The following is a 22,535-nucleotide window of genomic DNA, read 5'->3' as shown; positions in this document are numbered from 1 at the left end:
CCTTGTCGTGAGGTAGTGCGCAGCGGAGAATGACATCGCCCGGTGTTGTTGTGTTGGTAGCGTTGGACGTCGGTAGGCGATACATCCCAGCAATGTTTACTTTTTTGGCGGTGGCGGGTGGCAGCACTGTGGCTAGTAACCGTCTTACATAATGCGGTAGTTCCTCCTGAGGTATGGTGGCTGGTATGCCCCTGATTTTAATATGGTTGCGGCGGTACCTGTCCTCCTGTGTTGCCACTTGTATTGATAGAGCCTGTTGAGCTGCCTGTAGTTGGGCTATAGAGGTCTGTATATTGGAGGTGTCTTGACGGAGCTCTTTAACCTCTGCTTCTGTAGCAGCCAGTCTGCCTGTGAGCTGCTGCATGGAAGATTTCAGGATGGGCAGGTCGGCAGCAAGTAGGCCCTGTATGTCCTGTAGCATAGTAGATAGGATTTGGAGGTCCTGTTTAGTTGCAGGCTCAGTGTTGCTAACAGGGGCTGTGTACTGTGGCTGTGCGTCTACTTTTGGGCTTTGCAGCTGGGGTGCTGCAGGGGCAATTGTGTGGGGAGGCCCTGGTGAGGGTGGGTGGTCGGAGGCCGCCATATTGGCTGATGTGTGTCGTTGGAGCATGACACCTATGTCCCTCTGTTCGGGTACGTTACCGGGGTTGGATTTCTGAGTTCTGCGCCCCATGGGTGTAGTGGCAGGCGTTGTTTGGGGTGACCACAGCTCCGCTGCGTTTTCGTCAGGATCCCCGCCCCAGAGATACTCGAGGTCGCGGTATGAGGGCTTGTGGTAGGCCCCGGTTTTGCGTTTTGCCTTCAGATGTTTCGGGGAGTACTGAAAGGGCTGTTTATGGCGTTTGCAGTGTCGGATGGCTGCTTGTTTCCGAGATATTGTCGGGATTGTGAATTAGATTTGCGGAGCTGGGAGAAATGGCATCCGGTCCGGTTCAGTGCCAGGCTCCGCCCCTCTGAAGGGCTTTTATAGTGCAAAAGAAAATGCTTTCATGAAAAATAGGTTTCCTTTAATGCGGCACTGTCACGTATTTACCTTCATCTAATCACTCTTTGTAGATCTGTAGATAATGTATTTTGGGGTCTCTTTAAAGGACAACTGTCATCAAATTTTCACTTACATTTAATGAATATGATAATTTTCTAAAATTATGTATATTAATATTTTTTTGTAAAGTTCACATTGTTTCGGGCTGAGCATTCATGTTAAAGGAACACTATAGTCACCTAAATTACTTTAGCTAAATAAAGCAGTTTAAGTGTATAGATCATTCCCCTGCAATTTCACTGCTCAATCCACTGTCATTTAGAAGTTAAATCATTTTGTTTCTGTTTATGCAGCCCTAGCCACACCTCCCCTGGTTATGATTGACCAGAAAACTGGTTTCACTTTCACACAGATGTAATTTACCTTAAATAATTGTATTTCAATCTCTAAATTCAACTTTAATCACATACAGGAGGCTCTTGCAGGGTCTAGCAAGCTATTAACATAGCAGGGGATAAGAAAATCTTAATTAAACAGAACTTGCAATAAAGAAAGCCTAAATAGGGCTCTCTTTACAGGAAGTGTTTATGGAAGGCTGTGCAAGTCACATGCAGGGAGGTGTGACTAGGGTTCATGAACAAAGGGATTTAACTCCTAAATGGCAGAGGATTGAGCAGTGAGGCTGCAGGGGCATGTTCTATACACCAAAACTGCTTCATTAAGCTAAAGTTGTTCAGGTGACTATAGTGTCCCTTTAAGTCAGGTTCTACTGTTATCTATCCAAATACTGCTTAACGTAACTGGCCTGCTGCTGTAAATGTTCTGTGCTGCAGCTAGTAAGTTATGGTAAGCAGTAGTTGGACAGATAACAGTAACATCTGAACCAACACAACTGTTCAGCCAGATAAAAAGTTTAAAAAGATTTAAAAAAAAAAAAATAAATACGTTTCATTAAATGTAATAAACTTGAAAAATGAGAAGCGACAATTTGATGACACGTGTCTATTAAGTGCATTTGCCTGTGCCATGTGGCTTTGAGCTGATGTTATGACATTAGAGCCCCGAGTTACCATTAGCTACAGTCACATTTTGGCTACCCCTTAGGGAAAGATGTAAATACAAAAATAACAAAAATCCTTTTTTCATTATCGGTTACTGCAAATCTTCAGGTAATATCAGGTAATATTATACATTTAACGAAATGTAAAAGAATATATGACTAGGAATTCAGCTGCCACAAAAATTTATATATAGTCGTCACCTTACCGGTGATTTATAGTAGAGCAATTCACCCGCTTTAAGTACAAACCATCGCCTCTTCCAGGTTTTGATTTTGCCTCCCATTTTTAGCAAGTAACCAGATTTTTCGAGCATTTCCTAAAATTAAAAATACACAGACAAATTAGATAACCATAGACACAGACATAGGCATAATTTCTGGGTTATAAGATTATTAGTATTTAATATTTCCTCTGATTTTCCACTAAAAAAAGAACAAAAAATGAATCGCTAACAGTTAAACTGGATCTTTCCCCTTCCGAAATGTTTACCTTGCATGTGGTTAACCATTTTGGAATCATACCTCCACTATAATTTAATCCATTAATCACATGAAAATGAGCTGTTTCTGTAAAAGTTGCTGGTAATATTCAGGAATGCATTTTTTTAACGGAGAGCGCCCGTACTATAAGTTCTACATATGGGGGACTGCACATACTGTCTGCACTCGGTACCAGATGACTTTTCATTGTTGTGCAATCAGTACTTTCTTATAATGTGTTGTACTGATTTTTGGATAGTTTCGCGATTTTATTTTAACTTTTGGTCCTGATTTTATACCTGATACTAGACCTTCCCTTGCTGCCTGACCTGACCTGACCTTTATGTTTATCACACTCTCCTTTATAGAGATCTTGGATAGTCTAGGCTGCATTTTGTTTTTTGTTTTTTTTGTTTTTTTTTACTAGTCTGAGATAGACACCTCTTTGGTGGTGTCCTTTAATTAAACCCATTAAACCCATTAAACCCAGCCACCACTTAACTCTGATAATCTGTTTTGGCATTTAGTGTTCTCTAGTATGTTGACTCTTAAACCTACATTATATTTTTTAGCTTTTGCACAATATCCCAGTCTTATTTTCCTCCAGGGTGTAGTGTTCACTCTCTTCCTGACCTCTATCTATTCAAATCTGTATTTTATCTAATCTATTTGCAGCTATAATCAGCATAGTCAACTGGACCAGGATGCTTGACTTGTCTCTGACTGGCTATCTCAGATTTTTATGGCCATTCACAATCCACACATTTTTACAGATTTACTAATTTCCAACAGACGGTTATGCTTCACTGTGTTTGGCTTATATCAAATTTAAAGATATTTAAATATATAGAATTATATTTATAGACCAATCAAGATCCAACTTAGTCAAATTTTTCAATTCGACTCCAAATCTGAAGAAGTCTATAATGAAAACTGAATAAGCGTTACAGGAAATTTGTATGACTTCGTGATACATAGTACATAATTACAGTACAGGTCCTGGTTAAGCAGCCCAAAGTGCCCAAAACTGACTGCTAGCAAGATATAAAGTATGTAAGAATGTCTGACACTGCGCTTCGACGCAGATATGTTTTAACTGTAAACTGTTTATTTCGAAATAAAGACTTTTTTGTTAAATCAAAAACAGGTCCTGGTTAAACCCCTTGATAGTAACAATTTTGTTTTACAACGATAATTACTTTTACAGGTATTGTAATCAGATGATCTCCAGCCTTAAAAATCATGTGGTTTAGATAGCGGAGTTACAAAATAAAACCGATATTTATATACCACCAAACAGATGGCTTTTTAGGTTAAAATATATATTTTTTTTTTTCTTACAAAGCAAGGATATGATTGAATTTGATGCTCCATTGATGTCAAATATATATTACCATAAAAATGTTGGACTGCAGATTATAAACAGACTTTGATTACTTGTGATACATCTGTTACTAATTTTATCTTAAAATTTTCCATATTAAAGAAAATATTTTGTAAGAAGTATGCTTTTCACAGGCAATACACTCAATCTCATTTTAACAAAATAAATTGTTTCATACAACAAGAATATATATATATATATATCACCTTAGAGTTAAAAAGTAACGATCACAGTAGAATTTATACCTTAATTTTTTTTTTTTTTTTAAAGCATATAATTTCCTGTGCTCTATGATTTTCATTTTAACCCCTTAAGGACACATGACATGTGTGACATGTTATGATTCCCTTTTATTCCAGACGTTTGGTCCTTAAGGGGTTAAAGACATTGTCATGCTTTTGGAGATTTTTATTTAAGGATTTATTAACTTCTGCAAATCACATTCGCAAGCTTTTCTCCAGAATTATAAATAAATTAATGTGGGAAATAACAATCCAAATTAGGTTGAGATGCACAATTTTAGTAATGTAAACTTTTTTTTTTTAAATTAAATGAATTTAAATGGCACCAGTCATCACCACATATGTAGCATTTTAGAAACTCACCTGTGACATGTTGGGTACATGTTAGCTGTCACCTGTGACATGTTGGGTACATGTTAGCGGTCACTTGTGACATGTTGGGTGCAGAGAGTTTATCTTGTTTAACCCTAATTTAATAACCTTAGATAGATATAGCATTAAAAAAATGTCAAGGATACGATGGTCCAATCAGAATTGTCTCGTTTTGGTCTATTGGAATTGATCTTATCCCAGAATTCCATGTTAAGCAGAATTTTAAATAAACATCAAATATTTTTTAGGGAAAAAACTGTGACAGAAATTGAGACAAGCCTCATGAGTTTTATTTTCCTGATAGAGAGATTTTTCCTTTTACCGCCCTCAATATACGCCATATGTCTTACATTTTTGCCATTGTCGGTTGATGAGGAACAGGTTTTTGGAAGCTTCTGTTCTGGTTCGGAGAACTCGCTGTCTATTGAGTATGCATCAGGAGGAATAGCATAATCGCTGTCGGATGTCATGGAAGAAAATGAGATTCCTGCAAAGAAAGAATATTCCTTTTGTTCTTGTTTGGTATTTTTAGTGCAAAACCAAAAAAGGGAACAAAAAACTTACATTAATCTATGCAATTTATTTCATGGGAAGTCACATGAACTATATGTAAGTGGAACCAACAACTGGTTGTTAGTCTTTGTGCGTTAATGTAAATTACGTTATGTCAACTTTATTTTATTGTATTTACAATTTGGGGATATAAAATCATTTAAAATAAAAAAAAAACCTATTTAAATACAGTTGTTTTTTTCATATACACAGCTTTCTTTATAATTCTGATATAAAGTGATATAAAGTGAATGTTGAAAGCACCTCTTTTCAAAGCTCGAGGACTTCCAGCTTCACTCTGATTCCGGCAGTCTGATTCTGAAGTCCGAGAACTTGATCTAGAACTGTCCTCCTCCTCTGATCCAGAGGAATCCTCCAAAGGACTGGTACTTATTTGAGTTGCTTTCTGTTTAGACAGAAAAAGGTGTTTTTACTAGAAGTCCCAAAATATATTTTTTCACTTTTAAAGATAAGAGTGTCTTTCATTTTTCATAGCTGCAATTGTAACCAGATAATCATAATTATTCAATCACTGCTCACAGGTTTAGCCACAGCGTCTTAGATGGCTAACAACAGGACTGATCCGGTGCAACACCAGGCTACACGGGGAGTCGTGAACATGGCAGTCAACAGGACAAGACAATTACTAGGAATCTGACATTAAAAGTTTCATTGTTACAATGTCAACATAAAAGTAACAAGTAGATTGCACATAATGATTTACCCCTTTCAAAGTGGTGTACACGGGGGTGGTCATATTTTTGTAGATGAGTGATGTGTAGATCCCCGATGTTGAGGATGAAGTCACAGTGTTCCCCACTAAAACATAAAACAAAACACAAAACAATGTGAACTAAGCAGCATTGGAAAAGTAGATTGTTCATGTTCTGCACTGAATGGTAAAAACGGTTAATGTGTTTGAATAAAATGTAGAAGAGGGGTGGCTAAAAATCTGAGTCAAAACTGTTAAAGAGATATAACTATCACGAGGCTTTACCAGCCCCAAGACAAGCAAAGCATCTTGGGAAATGTATATCTGCAACAAATGGAAATCTGCCTTTCGGCCACCACTGATCTAAAGTATCAAAGTAGTAAAGTGTTATCGACATGGCTTTCAAAGTACAGACCAATAGCAGTTAACCCCTGTCTATTTCACACATAGCTACGTATCTCAATACGTAGAAACAAACTACAATGGCTAAGATCGCTGTTTTAAGGAATTTAAATAGTTTTTACCCTTTCTGATAAAATCCTTATTTATAGCTTGTTCTAAGGGACGTTTTACTGCACTTGTCTAAGTTTTAACATAATAATTGCAATGTGTAGGTTTTAAAATTTACATAAAAATGAAAAATATATATTGATATATATTGGTATATTTCTGTACGAGGCCAATCATTTTGTCTCCTTCCATAACCCCAACTGAATCCTGCAGTACAGCTGTGCATTATGTCATAGCAGAGAGCTGTATTATTTTGAAAGGCTACATAGCTAAGGTCTACATAAGATGTCGCTGAGCAGTCAGCTTAATTTATGAAAACCATAAATAAAGGTCTCTGGACGGACTTATTTTTTCTCTTACAAATGGTTTTAATTATTTAATTTATCCTGTCCTAATGTGTTTTATACCAGACTGTAAGCTTGTTTGAGCAGGGTCCTCTTCAACCTATCGTTCCTGTAAGTTTTCTTGTAATTGTCCTATTTATAGTTAAATCCCCCCCCTTATAATATTGTAAAACGCTACGGAATCTGTTGGCGCTATATAAATGTCGATGATAATAATAATAATTAATGAATGTGACAAAATGTTCTACAACTTTCAGTTGAAAAACAACAGCTGATTACAACGAACAATAGCAAGTGTCATAGTTTTGATGAGTTAATAAAAAATATAAAGAAAAGCAGTTGAATACTTGAATAGTTGAATACTGCACTGATGTGTGACAGGTTTGGATGGATATAGTCTACGAACGAGTGTTGCCATGATATAATGATAACACTTACTTTTATTGATGGAATCTTCAGTGACTTCTGACATTCTTATGCCTGATTTGGCGATGGCGTATATGCGATTTTCCTGTAGGTAGGAAAAAAAGATTTATTACATTATTATTATTGACATTTATGTATCGCCAACAGATTCCGTAGCGCTTTACAATATTATAAGAGGGGGGATTTAACTATATATAGGACAATTACAAGACAACTTACAGGAACTATAGGTTGAATAGGACCCTGCTCAAACGAGCTTACAGTCTAGAGGAGGTGGGGTGTAAAACACATTAGGACAGGAAATCGCAATTTCAAATAAGGTGGGAGTGAAGCAGAGCTGGAGGAGAGAGTAAATTGCTGCCTTTTACAAGAGAGCAAGAGACAGGTATGTGAGGTAGAGGTTACTCTGGGAGGCCATAAGCTTTCCTAAAGAGATGGGTTTTAAGGCACTTCTTAAACGATTGAAGAGTAGGGAAGAGTCTGATGGCGGTAGGCAGGCATAGGAAAGTAGCCACCTGCGAGAAGTCTTGCAAGCGTGAGTTGGCCATACTGGTGCGAGCAGCGGACAGGAGAATGTCACGGGCAGAGCGGAGAGACCGAGAAGGGGTATACCTATGGATCTGTGAAGAGATATAAGAGGGGCTAGAATTGTTCAATGCTTTATAGGTATGGGTTAGCACTTTGAATTGACTCCTGTTGGGTACAGGAAGCCAATGTAAGGACTGACAGAGGGTAGAGGTGTGAGAGGACCGACTAGAGAGGAAAATCAGTCTGGCAGCAGCATTCATTACAGACTGTAGCAGGGCAATACGGTAGCTCCTTGGTAGTATCTTGCATAAGAAAAGGGCGGATGCGGGCTATGTTTTGAAGATGGAATCTACAGGATTTGGCAACATACTGGATGTGAGGCCAGAATCAAATATGACTATAAGACAGCGTGCTTGCAAAGATGGACTGATGTAGGTACCACTAATTTGAAGGGAGAGCGAAAGAGGAGGATCGGTATTAGGAGGAGGAAAGACAAGGAGCTCAGTTTTAGAGAGATTGAGTTTCAGAAAGCGGGAAGACATTCAGTCAGAGATGGAAGAAAGGCAAGCAGTGACATGTTGCATGACGGCAGGGGAGAGGTCCGGGGAGGAGAGATATATCTGGGTGTCATCAGCGTATATAATACACATCCCAAACACAACACATTTTAAAAATACAATACGTGGTGTAAATATTATTTCTCTCCACTCATTCACGTGCAAAAAGTGAAGTAAAAATTAACCATCACTTATATTAAACCATTGAACAAAGCATTAAAAATAATACATAGCTTGTGTTCATCTCTTTTTTCCCCTAATTTAAAGCTCCATTTTCTTTTAAATGTACATTAAAGATAGCAATGAGGAAGAGAAACTGACCCCTGGGGGAGATTTATCAAAGTGTTCTGTTGTACAAAAGTGTCTAAAGTACTAAAAATTGGGTAATCCAATGGAAACAGGCGCATTCCATTAGGGAATGGTGACTCCTCCCCCTTTAAATTTTTTAACCACATTTTAGAGCTGATCAGTTTTATAAATATTTGTCAATGTTCTTTCTGTTTATCTTCTCATTTCTAAGATGCTGGTGAGGTAGCTCAGTTGGAAAATTCCCTGACTACAAAGCCTGTTCTAAAATGCAAGGTCACAGGTACCATCAATTGGGTAATAATAACATCTATTACTATTCAGCTGCCGATTTTGTTATTTTCCGAGAGAGTGCGCTGAAAAGTGCTTTGAGTCCCAGTGAGAGCGAGGCGTTATATAAATACTAGTTGTTATTATTATTATTATTATTATTATTATTATTATTATGTAAGAGCTATGTTCAAGACAGAAGTATATGCAGTGGTGTGAATTTCTACTTTTCATTTTATTTTTTTGTAAAATTTAGGGCACAAGTAATAGTAATATTTAAATTAGTCATATTTAAAGTGGGTTTTATCATAATTAGTGACTCCATTTCTTGCCACCAGGGGTCTCACTCTCTCTACACTGATACGTGAAAAAATCGTCAAGGATTGGACTGGAAGCTTAAGAAGGTCAACATAACATTGGAAAGTATGAAGGATTGAATGATACAACTATTCACTTCCTGCTTCCCTGTGTTGTATATTACGGAATCGCTTACAAAAATATAAAGAAATAAGGATCATTAAAGAAATAATTACAGTTAAATGGGACTAAGAACAGATGGTAACTTTGCCACTCAAAACAAGTAAATGCCAAAAAATAAAACAGATGTTATAAAACTAACTCTTGTTTAAGAAAAGCATCCTGCAATTTATGTTTTATTTTTCCCAGGGCATGTTTCTTGTTTGGAAAATGTCATCATCGTAACTATGGGAGGAAAAGAAAATACAGCCAACACAGAATCTTGGAGATTTCGGATGATGACCTATGTGTTTGTTCCTACAGATGAGAACGCTATACCAACATTCTTTGCAGGACAGTAAAATAGCCAAGGTAACAGAGCATTCTATTTATTTCAACATGGACAGATCTACACAATCGTCCCAAGTCTTACCATTGAATCCAGTACCATTCGTTTTTTTTTAACTTTCTAGTCTCTTGATGTTGACCATTATGGTTGATGTAGCATTTTATTAAAACTCAATTGACACGTTAATGACTGGTGAGCAGACCGGTATTGCTCATTATAATGAGCAATATGCATTATCGTTAAAAATGCTATTTATAACAATAATTGATTGATTTATTTCAAAATTTCCTATTATGCATGCTTAAAATCCTTGCTACTACTATTATTATCTACATCTATATTGCGTCAACTTATTCCGCAGTACCTCTCAATATATTGATACATTACAAAATTTTAATTATTCATTAACTAAGCAAAATCAAAAGTGGCATATCTTGAGACTCCTGCAATAATTACCCATGATGGAAACCGATGCAGAGGTGGAGTTGGTGGTTTGCCAGATGTAAACTTCTCAGATGTATTAACCATGGAATAACTTGTACTCTGGTTATCTTTAATATCATATGAAAACGATCCTTCATCGAACCCGGTGTCCATCTTCTGGAATATGTTAACACTCTGCTCATCAATCAAGTCTATGTCGGTCTCCTGAGGTCTGTACGGTTTTACCATGCTTATAGCATTCCTGTTTAGACCAAACATTCTATCTGAGCTCATCTGAGGTTGACTTAGGTGCTTCTTGGCCAACGCTACACTTATACTTAAGATATTGGGAGTGCGTTGTTTAGGAGATGGGAGGTTGGATGCCAAATCTCTTGCCGTTGCACATGGACTTTCTGGAGTTTTTGGGACCTTTAAATCAACACTGAGAGGGCCCGCGACACCTGGGGTGCTGGTTTCATTAGGGCAGAAGCAATGGTCTAAATCTTGAAATTTACATTTTTGATTATAAGAAGAATTGTCTAGTTTTGATTTCGGATTTGAAAATGGAAAATATCTTTTGCCATCAAAGTTGCTATGAGGACCTTTAGGAGAACTTTTCTTTAAAGAATACATTCCTTTTGTATCAGTGCCTTGTATTCCTGAACTTTCATCTTCACAAGCAGAGCTGCTCTCTTCCGAAGCCGTTAAATACATTTCACTCCCTAACCTGCTGTTCCTGTTACCTTCTTCAGAGGTCTGACTCGATAGTGAAGATGCACACCTAACATTAGCCTGAGATTTCTTTACTTCCTCATCAGAGCTCCAATCACTGACAGTGATGCTTGGCATATCTGTTCCGATCCTCCGCTTGTTAGGTCTTTCTAGATAATTGATATTTTGTAGTAAAGATGCCTGCACCGCAACGTTGTCTTGAAGATAACTTGCAGACGTCTTATCCTTTACATTCTGTTCTGTACAGAGAAACCAGGTGAACAAATAAAAATCAAATAGTTTGAATTCCATTCATATTTCGGCAAATATATTTTATATAATTTTGGGAGTCGCAGTCCTACAACATCTGGCTAGACTCCCCTGGATAACCTGCTGGGCTCTCTCTGTTACATTTATAAAAAAATAGTACACTGTTCTGCTGCTTGTTGAAAAATTGCAACTTTGCTCTCTAACTCCTAAATCACATGCGTTCCCATTCTAATTAGTAAAAAATGAAGTTATATAAGTTAAGAAAATGTTGTTTTAAATGGTTGTGCTTGGACCTTATGTTATATGGTTATTCTGAGAAGTGAGAATTGTTAGCATTACAAAGTGATTTCTAAATTATACGCTAAAATAGCTAGAGTGGAATTCTGTGCCTACTAGATAAAACAGATTTACATGAAACATCAGCTGTCTATCCAAAAAAAAGGGCAATACCGCAGGTTCATCTGTAGGGTGGATTCCAACAAGATATATGTGACAGAAGCTCATATTTCATAGCCTTTTGGAGAGGCTTAAAGACTTACCCACACACTATGTACCTGGTCCCTGGAGTACCTGAAAGAGGTGTGTGACATTGTTACTTTGATAACTCTGCTGCGCCCTCTGCTGACTGACTAGAAGTGTTTACATTTACATAATGCAGGTATGCAAATGAGGGCAACCAAATACGTGGTTAATAGTATATATTGTTGCTTTTATTGTGTTTAAAATGTTATTTCTATTATATAGTTTAGTTATTAGTTCTAATTGCTAATTTGCTAATGTTCTATGTATTTGTATTTTAAATGTTCATCACCACATGTTTAAGGACTAGTCCCCAAAGGCTAGTCCTTGACCAAAAATAAAGCATTGTATATTAATTCCTTTTGGAACTGTGTGTCCTGTGTGGATTTTAAGGATTCCAGTAACAGAGTCTACAGACCTGTTGGCTGGATGCACTATCCCTCTAACCCATGGGCAAATCAAGAGAGCTAGGCTTAAGAGCTGCAGATATCTTTGTAAACACAGGAGCAATTACTATAAGCAGAGCTGTAGAGGAATAGGCAGAGGGGACGATACCTGATTGGAAGAAAAGCGCTCCAGAGAGACCCCAGTCAAGCTTCGGTGACTGAGGTTGGGTGGAGTTACTCGGTCGGAGTACAGGAGTTCCGTCACAATATATATTTACAATCGATCAGTAAAGGTACATTATAATGATATTCTTACCATCATCACAATCTGGGGACTCGTTTGGGGACTTGCCATTGCCGTCCCTTTTTGGGCTCAGTTGCGGGCTTTTTGCTCTGTTTTGAAAGCATCCAAATGTCAGTCCGCTGAGTCGCTGCCCATCTCCAGGCTTCTGTGTGGGACTAACTGATGATTTCTTACTGTTATTAGCTGCAACAAGAAATACATCGATTGCACTTTCTAGGAGTCAAGCCTAAAAATCAGAAATCTAACTCATTTTCCTGTTTCTGTGCAAGTTATAATGTAAGTTCTGCATTTTATTTTCTCTTCCTAAAATACTACCTAGTTTTCGATTTAGAACATGCTGAAGAAATGTACAGATATTTAACAATATTTTTAACATATATTTTGAGTCATAATTATTGCAATATGTCCTTTAATTTAAGGCCTGAATACCTGTACGGCCATTTATGGTTTTGGGCTTCATGGTCTCTGCAATAAAACTTTTCTTGAGTTTCTCATGAAATCTTGTTTTTGTAACAGGCTACTTCTGTTCAAAACCAGCTCTCCGGTGTGAACGTGTCAGTCATATCACCCTTCAAAGACCCTTTAATCCTCTAGATTGCAAGCTCCTTCTAGCAGGGTCCTCATCAACCTATTGCTCCTGTAACAATTTCTAATTGTCTCATTTATTGTTAAATTTCCCCTTTATAACATTGTAAAGTGCTGCGGAATAGGTTGGCCAATAACATATATAAATGCCAATAATAATAATAACAACACATCACTCTGCAGTTAGTCACTGTTGTGCTAAAAAAAAAAAAAAAAAAAAAAAGTTATATTCTGTTTTATCCCTCTCACTGTCCAAAAAGTAAAAAAAAAAAAAATCAATGAAATATATTGAGGGAAATTCAACTTCTCCCCACTCTATCCCTATATTATGTAAAGGAGGAGAAGGTGAAGGTAAAACATACAATGAGGGCACACCCCAAAAAAACTTTTTAACCAGAGGAGCTCTGCAAACGTTGCTATGGAATGATGCATGGATGCATTACGTTTTTCAGGTTTGCGTTTAGGTAGCTTGGATGGACAAACTAACACGTTATCACACAGGCTGTTTTGTTTTGTTTGTTTTTTGCCTGCGTTTTCTTTTCTTTTAATGACTTACTTTAATTTTCTTTTAATGGGCTCTGATACTCTCCTATCTGGTATTATACTAGAGGTATCGGTGCTCAGTACAGCTCATTAATCATATCATTGATTGCCTAGGTAGGATGTTACATGAAATATTTCATAATTTTTTTCACTTTATTAAAAATGAAATTTAACAGATGATCCCATATGACAGGTAACGCTTATTTTAATAAATGTATAGAGTTTAACAAAAATAAGAGAGACAAATTTAATATTAAATCTATTTCAATTATGGTATATGAGGTCCAAATAAACAAATAAGAATAGATGGAAAATGATTATTTTCATTACCTTGAACTCTAGAGCGCAGAACAATGATCTCCTCATTGTAACCTTTGTTGATCAGTCTGAGATTTTGATTCTCTATCTCCAACTATATAAAGATGGAATGTTAAAATTAGAATTGATAAACAACACATTAACACAGTTTAAAGGACCACTCTAGGCACCAAGACCACTTCAGCTTAATGAAGTGGTCTGGGTGCCAGGTCCAGCTAGCTTTTACCCTTTTTTTTATAAACATAGCAGTTTTAGAGAAACTGCTATGTTTATTCTGAGGGTTAAGCCAGCCTCCAGAGCCTCTAGCGGCTGTCTCATTGACAGCCGCTAGAGGCGCTTGCGTGCTTCTCACTGTGAAAATCACAGTGAGAGCACGCAAGCGTCCATAGGAAAGCATTATGAATGCTTTCCTATGCGACCGGCTGAATGCGAGCGCGGCTCCTGCCGCGCATGCGCATTCAGCCAATGACGTCGCGAGGAAGAAGAGGAGGAGGAAAGCTCCCCGCCCGGCGCTGGAGAAAGAGGTAAGTTCCTCCCCCCGGAGCCCAGCGGGAGTGGGTCCCTGAGGGTGGGGGCACCCTCAGGGCACTCTAGTGCCAGGAAAACGAGTATGTTTTCCTAGCACTAGAGTGGTCCTTTAACAATCTACAAAGCATGTTTTAAACCATTCATATACCCTTAAAGGAATACTAAAGCATCAGTAATACAAACGTGTATTCCAAACCCTAAAGTATCTCTGTCCCTAGTTAAATAATGTATCCCTCCCACCCCGACGATTGAAGTAAAAATTAAAAACAGTAAAATACTCACCTTTTTCCAGCGCCAAAGCTCCGTAAACATGCTGCTCCACATTTTACTTTCAGTGACATCACAGAGGAGGTATGGCCTCTTATGCAGAGGCCCAATCAAATTCTCCTTATAGAGTCAGTGCCACGGAACTCCTACAGTGGTTGTCAGAGGTGGACCTAACCATGAAATGTGAACATTGCAGTTTCTAAAATATTGCAATTTTTTTACATGGCTAAAAAGAACAGGGTCACTGTGCCCAGGTGACTTCAATGAGAGGAAGTTGTCTGGGTGACTATAGTGTCCCTTTACGGATCACATTCTGGTCCCTAAACACCCTTTGACTGTATGGAAGTCCTTCTTATTTTTCATCTACTTTAAAAGGCCATGCATTTGTTGGATTTTTATTACATTTATTTATCCTTATGGTGATTATTTAAAAGAATGAAATTAAATTTAGGCACCTAAGCCTCTCTGTTGTGCGACTTCATCTTGACTCCCTGTCAATCATTACTATAAGCACTGAACCTTTGCACCTGACAGTCAGCTTAGAGAAAGCATTCCAATGTCATTTGCTAAATCTATCATATAATATTAACAGGGTGATTCACCAAAGTGAGAATTGTCAGGAATTCAAAGTGAATTTCAGATGTAAGTTGCTGAAGTAGAAGCATAGTGGATTTGGAGAATTTCTCCAGTTTAGCTTATTTTTATTTATTTTTGGGGGGATTTGCGCTTGATTTAATATACAAATATATATTTAAATTAAAAATTACAATATACTCACAATGACCCGGATCATTTCCGGAATGTATAATGTCAGGAAGGGGCAAATATTATAACCGTGTTTCTCCCTTAAAAATGGTTACATAACCTAAAATAATAACTAGGCACAAATCATGATTTGCTTCATTTTTATTGATTTATTTTTCAGTTTAGCTATTTTAGCATTACATTTGACAATTCGTATTTTAGTTTAGTGAATCTCCCTGAAAAAGACAACAGGGCATCTTCTGAGAAAAAAAAAATATGTTAACTCAACTCAATAGTGTACAAAAGTGGCTTTAAAACAAATTGAGCATTCAGTGGAGATATAGGAATTTTGTAAGCTGTTTTGTTTTGATTTTTTATTACATAATTGGTCAATAAGTGGTTAAATAACATTTCACATACCAGAGATTGAAGTAACTTGGGGGAGATTCTAAAAAAAAAAACAACTAAATAAACAAGAGATGATGGATTATGAATTCTAACCAGATGTCTGTGGCCAGTAGTGATAGTGGCCACCTGCATTTAAATAACTTATGAATAACAACATCTGTTTTCATACAAATAACTATTAATGTTTTTAATTAAAAATGTTTTGGAATAATGGACACAGAAATGTGGGGTGGGGAAAGCTGTAATTGCCAAAAGATGTCTTCTTGAATCCTCTGAACGCACTAATACCAAAAAAAAATGAGTGGTTTTAATCAAACATCTGTATTTGGCATAGATTTATAAAGCCAGACTATTTGACAAAGCCAACACAAGCTAATAAAAATGTAAATGTGCCGAGAGTGAATATAAACTGGAAAATATACGGCACTAAGGTTTATTAGTAATGGTAGTATGCAGACATGTATGTAATACTTGCACACGCTTCGCAGTTTCATGTGAACTCTCTGTGGGTTAATCGCTCAACCAAAAGGTAAATATTAACCTTCAGTGTTTCACTTCTTTGCAATACTGGCTGTTATTTTTCTATTTTTACTTTGGCATTTAATTCATGTACTCATGGTGCAGTTCTTGGGAGGTGGGTGTAGGAATGTACAGGAAAAACTGCCTTTTCAGACAATGATGGCTCTATTATCATGTGCCAACATCAAAGGGAAAGCAATTACTCAGAATAAAAAAGGTATTCCAAACCCTCCCTACGCCAGTGTAGTAGTATCATTAGCTAACCATAACTTTACATCTTCAGTCAGTGGCAGAACTAATGTAGAGAGCTCTCTGGTGCAAGAATTGTTTTGAGCCCCCTGTCGCAAGGGTGGCCAAAAGGTAGCTCCTCAACTGTCATACAACTCTCACAATGCTTTTCCAGCTGGAGGTCTACCATTTGTCCATCCTTGCAAGGTTGTATTTAGCACTGAGCAGTGTTTGTGTGTTAAATGTAAGAATGTTTTTGAATGGAGCTGTTTGTTTTTGTTATGTAGTGTTGGCGTTTGATGCACTCATGCGTTTTGTGTTTAGTGTTGGTTTTTGAATGCAGGCGTGTGTTTGAATTTAGTTTTGATTTTTAAATCCAGTGTTGATGTTTGAATGCAGGAGTGTGTCTGCATGTAGCGTTGACATTTGAATGCAAGGGTGTATTTGTGTGTTGTGTTGGCATTTGAATGTTGAGATGTATGCATGTTAAGACCTGCAGTGGTGATGGTGCTGCGGTCTCCTATTCCTTTCCCAACTGCTGAGTATTAGTGATTATAGCTCCAGCAGGGGGTAGAGATGAATACAGCTTCCCAGACAATCCTTCCCATTAGATAGAATATTCCTTCCCCAAACATGAGCCAAGACTGAAGGGTGTAACAGAACTATAGCTTTATTGAAACAGGCTGGCTTTTATGGGGGATCCTCATGCAAGAGGACGTCCCAGAACAAAAAAATACATCCACCAATCACTGTACAGTATTTTACTAATACACGCCCTCCCTCTGCCTGGGAGATATGGAGATAAGTTAAGGAGTAAATCAATTATCTCCAGGCAAAGGGCACACATTTTCCCCAAAAGTTAGAACACCCCTTTCCCCACAAGGTATCCCCACAAAATACATATCCCCTGATAGCCCCGATCTGGGAGGCAAACATATCCAAATTTCACCCAGATCGGTTCAGGGGTTCTTGAAAAGTGTGGAAGTCCTGTTTTACCGACCACACACGAGGCTCCTGCCCAAAACAGTTCCACGAATTCAGCGTGTGCGGTCGGTCAATTGGGAAAAGGGTGAAAAGCGGTCAAAATACCGAATATATCCTCCTGGCTCATAGTAGCGATTGTTCCCCTGGTCTGTACGAACATAACTACCGAATGCCGCTCTTCTGGCTGTTCGGTAGATAGGAGAAGCGGGAGTTCGGTAGTTCTCAGCGGTACTTCGTGCGGTCGAGTGTCCGATTTTAGTTCCAGACACTCGACGACCAAGTCCCGCTGACTCTCCTCGTGCGAACAAGATGGCCGCCGTTTTCTTTTCCACGTGGCGTTCGGCTATACGAACAGCGGCCACCCAGGGAACACTTAATTGTCGGGGTTTTTGAACATAACAAGCCAGGAGGAGGTCGGGGTTCGGTAGTTTCCAACTGCCGAACTAATAATCCATTTTAGGCAGAAACAAAGGTAATAACACATAAAAAAAATAGAAGAAAAAGGTCGGAGAAAGTCCATTTTCTTCACAATGCACATATACACATACACTGCCTACGCATACACTGGTAAACATGCACACACATATACACACACTGCCACACATGCTGACAGACAGACACACTGACACACATGCAGATACACAGACATGCAGATACACACACTGACACACATATAGACACACAGATACACACACTGACACACATGTTGATAAACAGAAACACTGACTAACACACATATAGACACACAGTTACACACATGCTGATAAACAGAGGCACTGACTGACACACATATAGACACACAGATACACACACTGACACACGTTGATAAACAGACACACTGACACACATGCAGATACACAGATACACACTCAGACATCAATACAGATACGCAGACACACAGAAACACACTCAGACACATATAGATACACAATTAAATCCAAAGTAAGAGGAATAGCACCAACTACACGGAATCCAGCTTTGCCCAAGAAAGTGCAAATATTTACATTAAAGAAAAAGTATTCCAGCACATCCTTTCAAATGATGTCCCTTTCAAAAGTGCCCAGAATGAACTCCCATTGTACAGCGCTACGAAATTTGCTGGCGCTATATAAATAATGAAATAATATTAATAACACACCAGCAATGTTACAACCTCTACAATGGTCTTTGTCAAGCTAATGCAGGGGTAGGCAAGTTTTTAGTAGTACCAATTTGCTGTGCCAATCCAAATTATTTTAAATTGAGGTGTGTGTGTTGCCATTTTGTGCTTGTGTAAGTTATGGGTGCTGCAGTTGCTTTGTAACATTGTATTTGTGTGTATGTGGAATGTTATATTGTATAAGTTCATGAGTAGTTTCCTGTATTGTGTATGATACCAATAAATGTGGGCTGTTATGTCACATTGTGTGTTTGCTGTGTATGTGTGGGTCTGCTTGTGGTATTGCATGTGAGAGGCTGCCTGTGAGGTTGTGGGGTGCATGCATATGGATGGTCAGTGGTGTTGTGTGTGTGGGGACTGTGTGCACATTTGTGTGTGAGCTATTTTATTTGTATGAGGAAGAGGCTTTTTCTGCAGTTCTGTGTATATCTAGGAGTATGGGATGGGGACCAGGATGGCCAGGTACAGGTCAGGGGCAGGAGCTGAGATAGCTACAGTTTTCTGAGATCACTTCATCTAATGATTACCCCTCACCAGCTGCAATCTTAGCTTGGTTTGCATTACCAGATATATGAAGTCCCACTGAGACTCCTGATAAGCCAATGTCTGTTTGGCCATTCAAAGGCACCTCGAGTGCCATGTGTCACGATTCGGGGAACCCAACACGCTAACACACACACACACACACACACACACAGAAAAGGTGCAGTACCGGACCTTAGAGTGGCCGGGCTAAGCACACAAAGAATAGTCAGGAGACAAGCCGAGTAAGGGGAACCAGAAGACAGAATAACGAGAAACAAGCCGAGGTCAAAGGGTAGGAGAAAGTCACAAAGTCAGATTAACAAGCCAGAGAGTACGTAACCAGAAACACAAGTTCAGTAGCAATACTAGCAAGCAAAGACCACAACAGGGCAGGGAGGAACAGGAAAGGTAAGTATTTAAACCATAAGGTTAATTCTGATTGGATAATTTCCAATCAGAATTAACAATCACACGTGGGAGATATCTAAACCTCCCACTGTGATTGAGGCACTGTGCCTTTAACGCCGGGTCAGGTGACTGACCCCGGCGTGTAATATATTGGGTGGTCTCCCAGCGTGCAGCATCATACATGCTGCCGCTGGGGGACGTGGAGGAAGACGCGGGCGGCATCCGAGGCTGGAAGGATGCCGTTTGCCGAGCCCACGAGGAGGAGGGGACCGCGGACGGCTGGAGGGTGAGTACTGCGAGCGGAGTGCAGCCTCCCCTCGCAGCCGCCCGCGGGATCCTGACACCATGCATGGCATACGTGCCATAGGTTGTTGACCCCTGAGCTAGTGTATAATACACATTGAGTGCATTAAATTACTATTATTATTGCCATTTATATAGCCCCAACAGATTCCGTAGTGCTTTACAATATTATAAGAGGGGGGATTTAACTATAAATAGGACAATTACAAGAAAACTTACAGGAACAATAGGTTGAAGAGGACCCAAAACGAGCTTACCGTCTATAGGAAGTGGGGTGTAAAACACAATAGGACAGGAAATAGCAATCGAATAAGGTGGGAGTGAAGCAGAGCTGTAGAAGAGAGTAGAGTGCTGCTCTTTATAGGAGAGCAAGGGACAGGTATGCGAGGTAGAGGTTACTCTGGGAGCCCATAAGCTTTCCTAAAGAGATGGGTTTTAAAGCCTTGGGGGACTCCAACCGAGACAGCACAAAGGGAGGAGGTATCATTAGAAAAGGAGACACTGAATGAGCATTGGGAAAGATAAAAAAAGAGAGAAAAACCATGAGAGGATAGAGTCACAGAATCACAGAGCCCACAAACAGTAAGCATGGAGGGCAGAGACATAGTTAACAAATCTACACGGTAAATCCCCAAAGCAGTGCATTAGTGCTAACCATAGAAACAGTACACATAATACTTAGACTTGGGTTATTAAAAGAAAAACAGTTATTTTGGATCAAGGAGTTAAAAAGTTTAAAATCTATTGGTATGAATAGGGATTATGATCTTTCTCCCTTCTTATAACGTTTTGATATTTTTATTTAGTTTTTTTGCAGGTTTTGAATTGAACCGGATATGAATACCTGGTGACCTGGTGGAAAGTTCTTTGGAATTTTCCTATGCTGTGTAAAATGACTCAGAGCACTCTGATTGGTTGGATTCCAAGCCAACCAATCAGAGTATTGTAATGAGTCACATTACACAGCATGAGAAAATTCCAAATAACTTTCCCATGCTGTGTAAAATTACTCAGAGCCCTCTGATTGGTTGGATTATTTAGGTAAATAGTGAGCCTTAGAGGTACCCAATCAGGTAAGGCTCACTATTTACCTATCAGAGCACTCTTATTGGTTGGCTTAAATCAGAGCGCTCTGAGTCAAATTGGGTGTGAGAAGGCTTTAAAAGCCTTTTCCCTCAGTCTGCGCCCTCGCTAGGTGAAGATAGATTAATTTTTCAGCGTCGGGATTTATTTTTTTCGGCATCTTTTTTTATTTTCTGCGCTCGGGTTATTTTTTTATTTTAGAAGTTCGACGGAAATTATGGATTTTTATTTGCCCTTTTTTAGGGCTGAAAAAAGAAGGTTTTAGAAAAAAGAAGACATCTAATGATAAGTATAATTTTTTTTTTTTATTCTTTATTTTATTGTGCTTGCGAAAGAACAATTAGGCTTGCATTGCCACAACAGCGTTTGCTCGCCCTTCAGTTCAACATACATAAACATGTGTTAGGCAGATATTAACAATGCACATTTTATATTATATAATACGGTAATTTCAAGAGAAATCTCAGTGTCAGTTATAGAATACTATAGAGTCGGTATTGAGTAACAATATATGTAGTAGGTAAGCTGCCTTACAGTAATGTGAGTAATTTAAAAGAACTAAATAATAATGAAAACGCTTAAGTGTCAGAGCAGGCCAGGCATGCTAAGATTAGTATCGGCAGAACTAACAGTGTAGAGTAATTAATTAAGACATGCGGATTCAGCTATGTGTGCTATATATTTGCACTCTGCTGAAAAAAAAAAACATGGAACTCAGTATAGCACATTTACTATGTAAGAATTTTCCACTGGCACCAACATCGAGCTATACATGGATATTGTGAGAATACATGCTTAATGCCATAAATAATCAAGCGTTTCTATGCTGTGAGGGACATGTTATAACATTGCTAACAGGCGCATTCATAACAAGTGCTGCATTAACATAGCGTTTCACAGGGTTATCAACAATTAGGGTTGCTTGTGGCATAGGCAGGGTTGTCGGCCGTGAGCCGTGTAGTGCATGATTCCGAGTTGCTTTACCCGATGCCCATTTTGGCAGCCTTGCTTGCGCGGTTGAGTAAGAGTCCCTTCTGGTTCTCTGCCTGTTGCGTCTCCTGGGATCTAGCTTCTTTGCGTCTCGGTCAGCGACGCGGCAGGCTTTGTGGGAAGCAGTGTGCAGGTTTGTGCTTTGCTGATCCTTGCTTTCTGGGACCGTTGAGTGCGGGGTATGTCGGGTCTTCTTCTGTGGTGCGGGATCGCGAGAGTTAGCGTTCAAGGGGCCCGGCGCCGCTTCCTGCCTGATTGGGCTTCGGCTCTGATTCAGTTTGGAGGCGGCTGTGGAGTTGTGAGGGGGAGTCCATTGCAGGGTGCGCCTGGTGGTCGGGCGAATCCATTCCGTCACCACTCTCATCACCAGCTTGTAGGGTCTTCTCCGGGCTTTAAGCTTTGCCCAGAGATGAGAGCGTAGCAAGTCTATGAAGTCCCTTGTGTGCGTGGGTGGTGCGATGGGTGGTTGCTTGGTCTTAGGCCGCGCCGCCATCTTGGCCGGGCCTTGCAAGTTCTGTTCGCTTGGTGGTTTTGCCGCTTGTTCAGGTGTGAGTGTGGGGGTAATCGTCCCCAGCGAGGACCGGGATGTCCCCCACCGGTCCATAGGGAGGGGCAGCAGGGCTTCGATGGGCTGTTGTGTTGTAGCGCGTCCCGTGCCGGGGGATCGGCCGTCTTCCCCAGGCCTCAGGCTCTGCACTAGTTTAGGCCGCTTGGTCTGCTGAAGTTTTTCTGTGGTGCATCGGTGCCGGATTTGTATCATTGTATGCATGACGCTGTTCTGTGTCTGCTCCCAGTCA

The 22,535-nt window shown here is 39.2% G+C and overlaps 1 protein-coding gene across 1 annotated transcript in view; it reads right to left on the bottom strand.

Moving 5' to 3' along the window:
• The window catches only part of PLEKHH2 (pleckstrin homology, MyTH4 and FERM domain containing H2), a 165,819-nt gene that overhangs the window by 44,057 nt on the left and 99,227 nt on the right, over positions 1-22,535 (bottom strand). Inside the window, exons 6-13 of the mRNA XM_063443900.1 lie at positions 13,605-13,686; positions 12,159-12,329; positions 9,990-10,927; positions 7,080-7,152; positions 5,800-5,894; positions 5,340-5,481; positions 4,874-5,010; positions 2,252-2,362 (exon numbers count right to left, since the gene is read on the bottom strand). Coding sequence (XP_063299970.1) covers positions 2,252-2,362; positions 4,874-5,010; positions 5,340-5,481; positions 5,800-5,894; positions 7,080-7,152; positions 9,990-10,927; positions 12,159-12,329; positions 13,605-13,686 — 1,749 coding nt within the window. The remainder of the gene's footprint in view (positions 1-2,251; positions 2,363-4,873; positions 5,011-5,339; positions 5,482-5,799; positions 5,895-7,079; positions 7,153-9,989; positions 10,928-12,158; positions 12,330-13,604; positions 13,687-22,535) is intronic.

The sequence above is a fragment of the Pelobates fuscus genome, chromosome 2, assembly GCF_036172605.1.
Source record: "Pelobates fuscus isolate aPelFus1 chromosome 2, aPelFus1.pri, whole genome shotgun sequence".
NCBI lineage: Eukaryota > Metazoa > Chordata > Amphibia > Anura > Pelobatidae > Pelobates > Pelobates fuscus.
The sequence above is the reverse complement of the archived record's forward strand: the minus strand, read 5'-3'. Positions and strand labels throughout refer to the sequence as shown.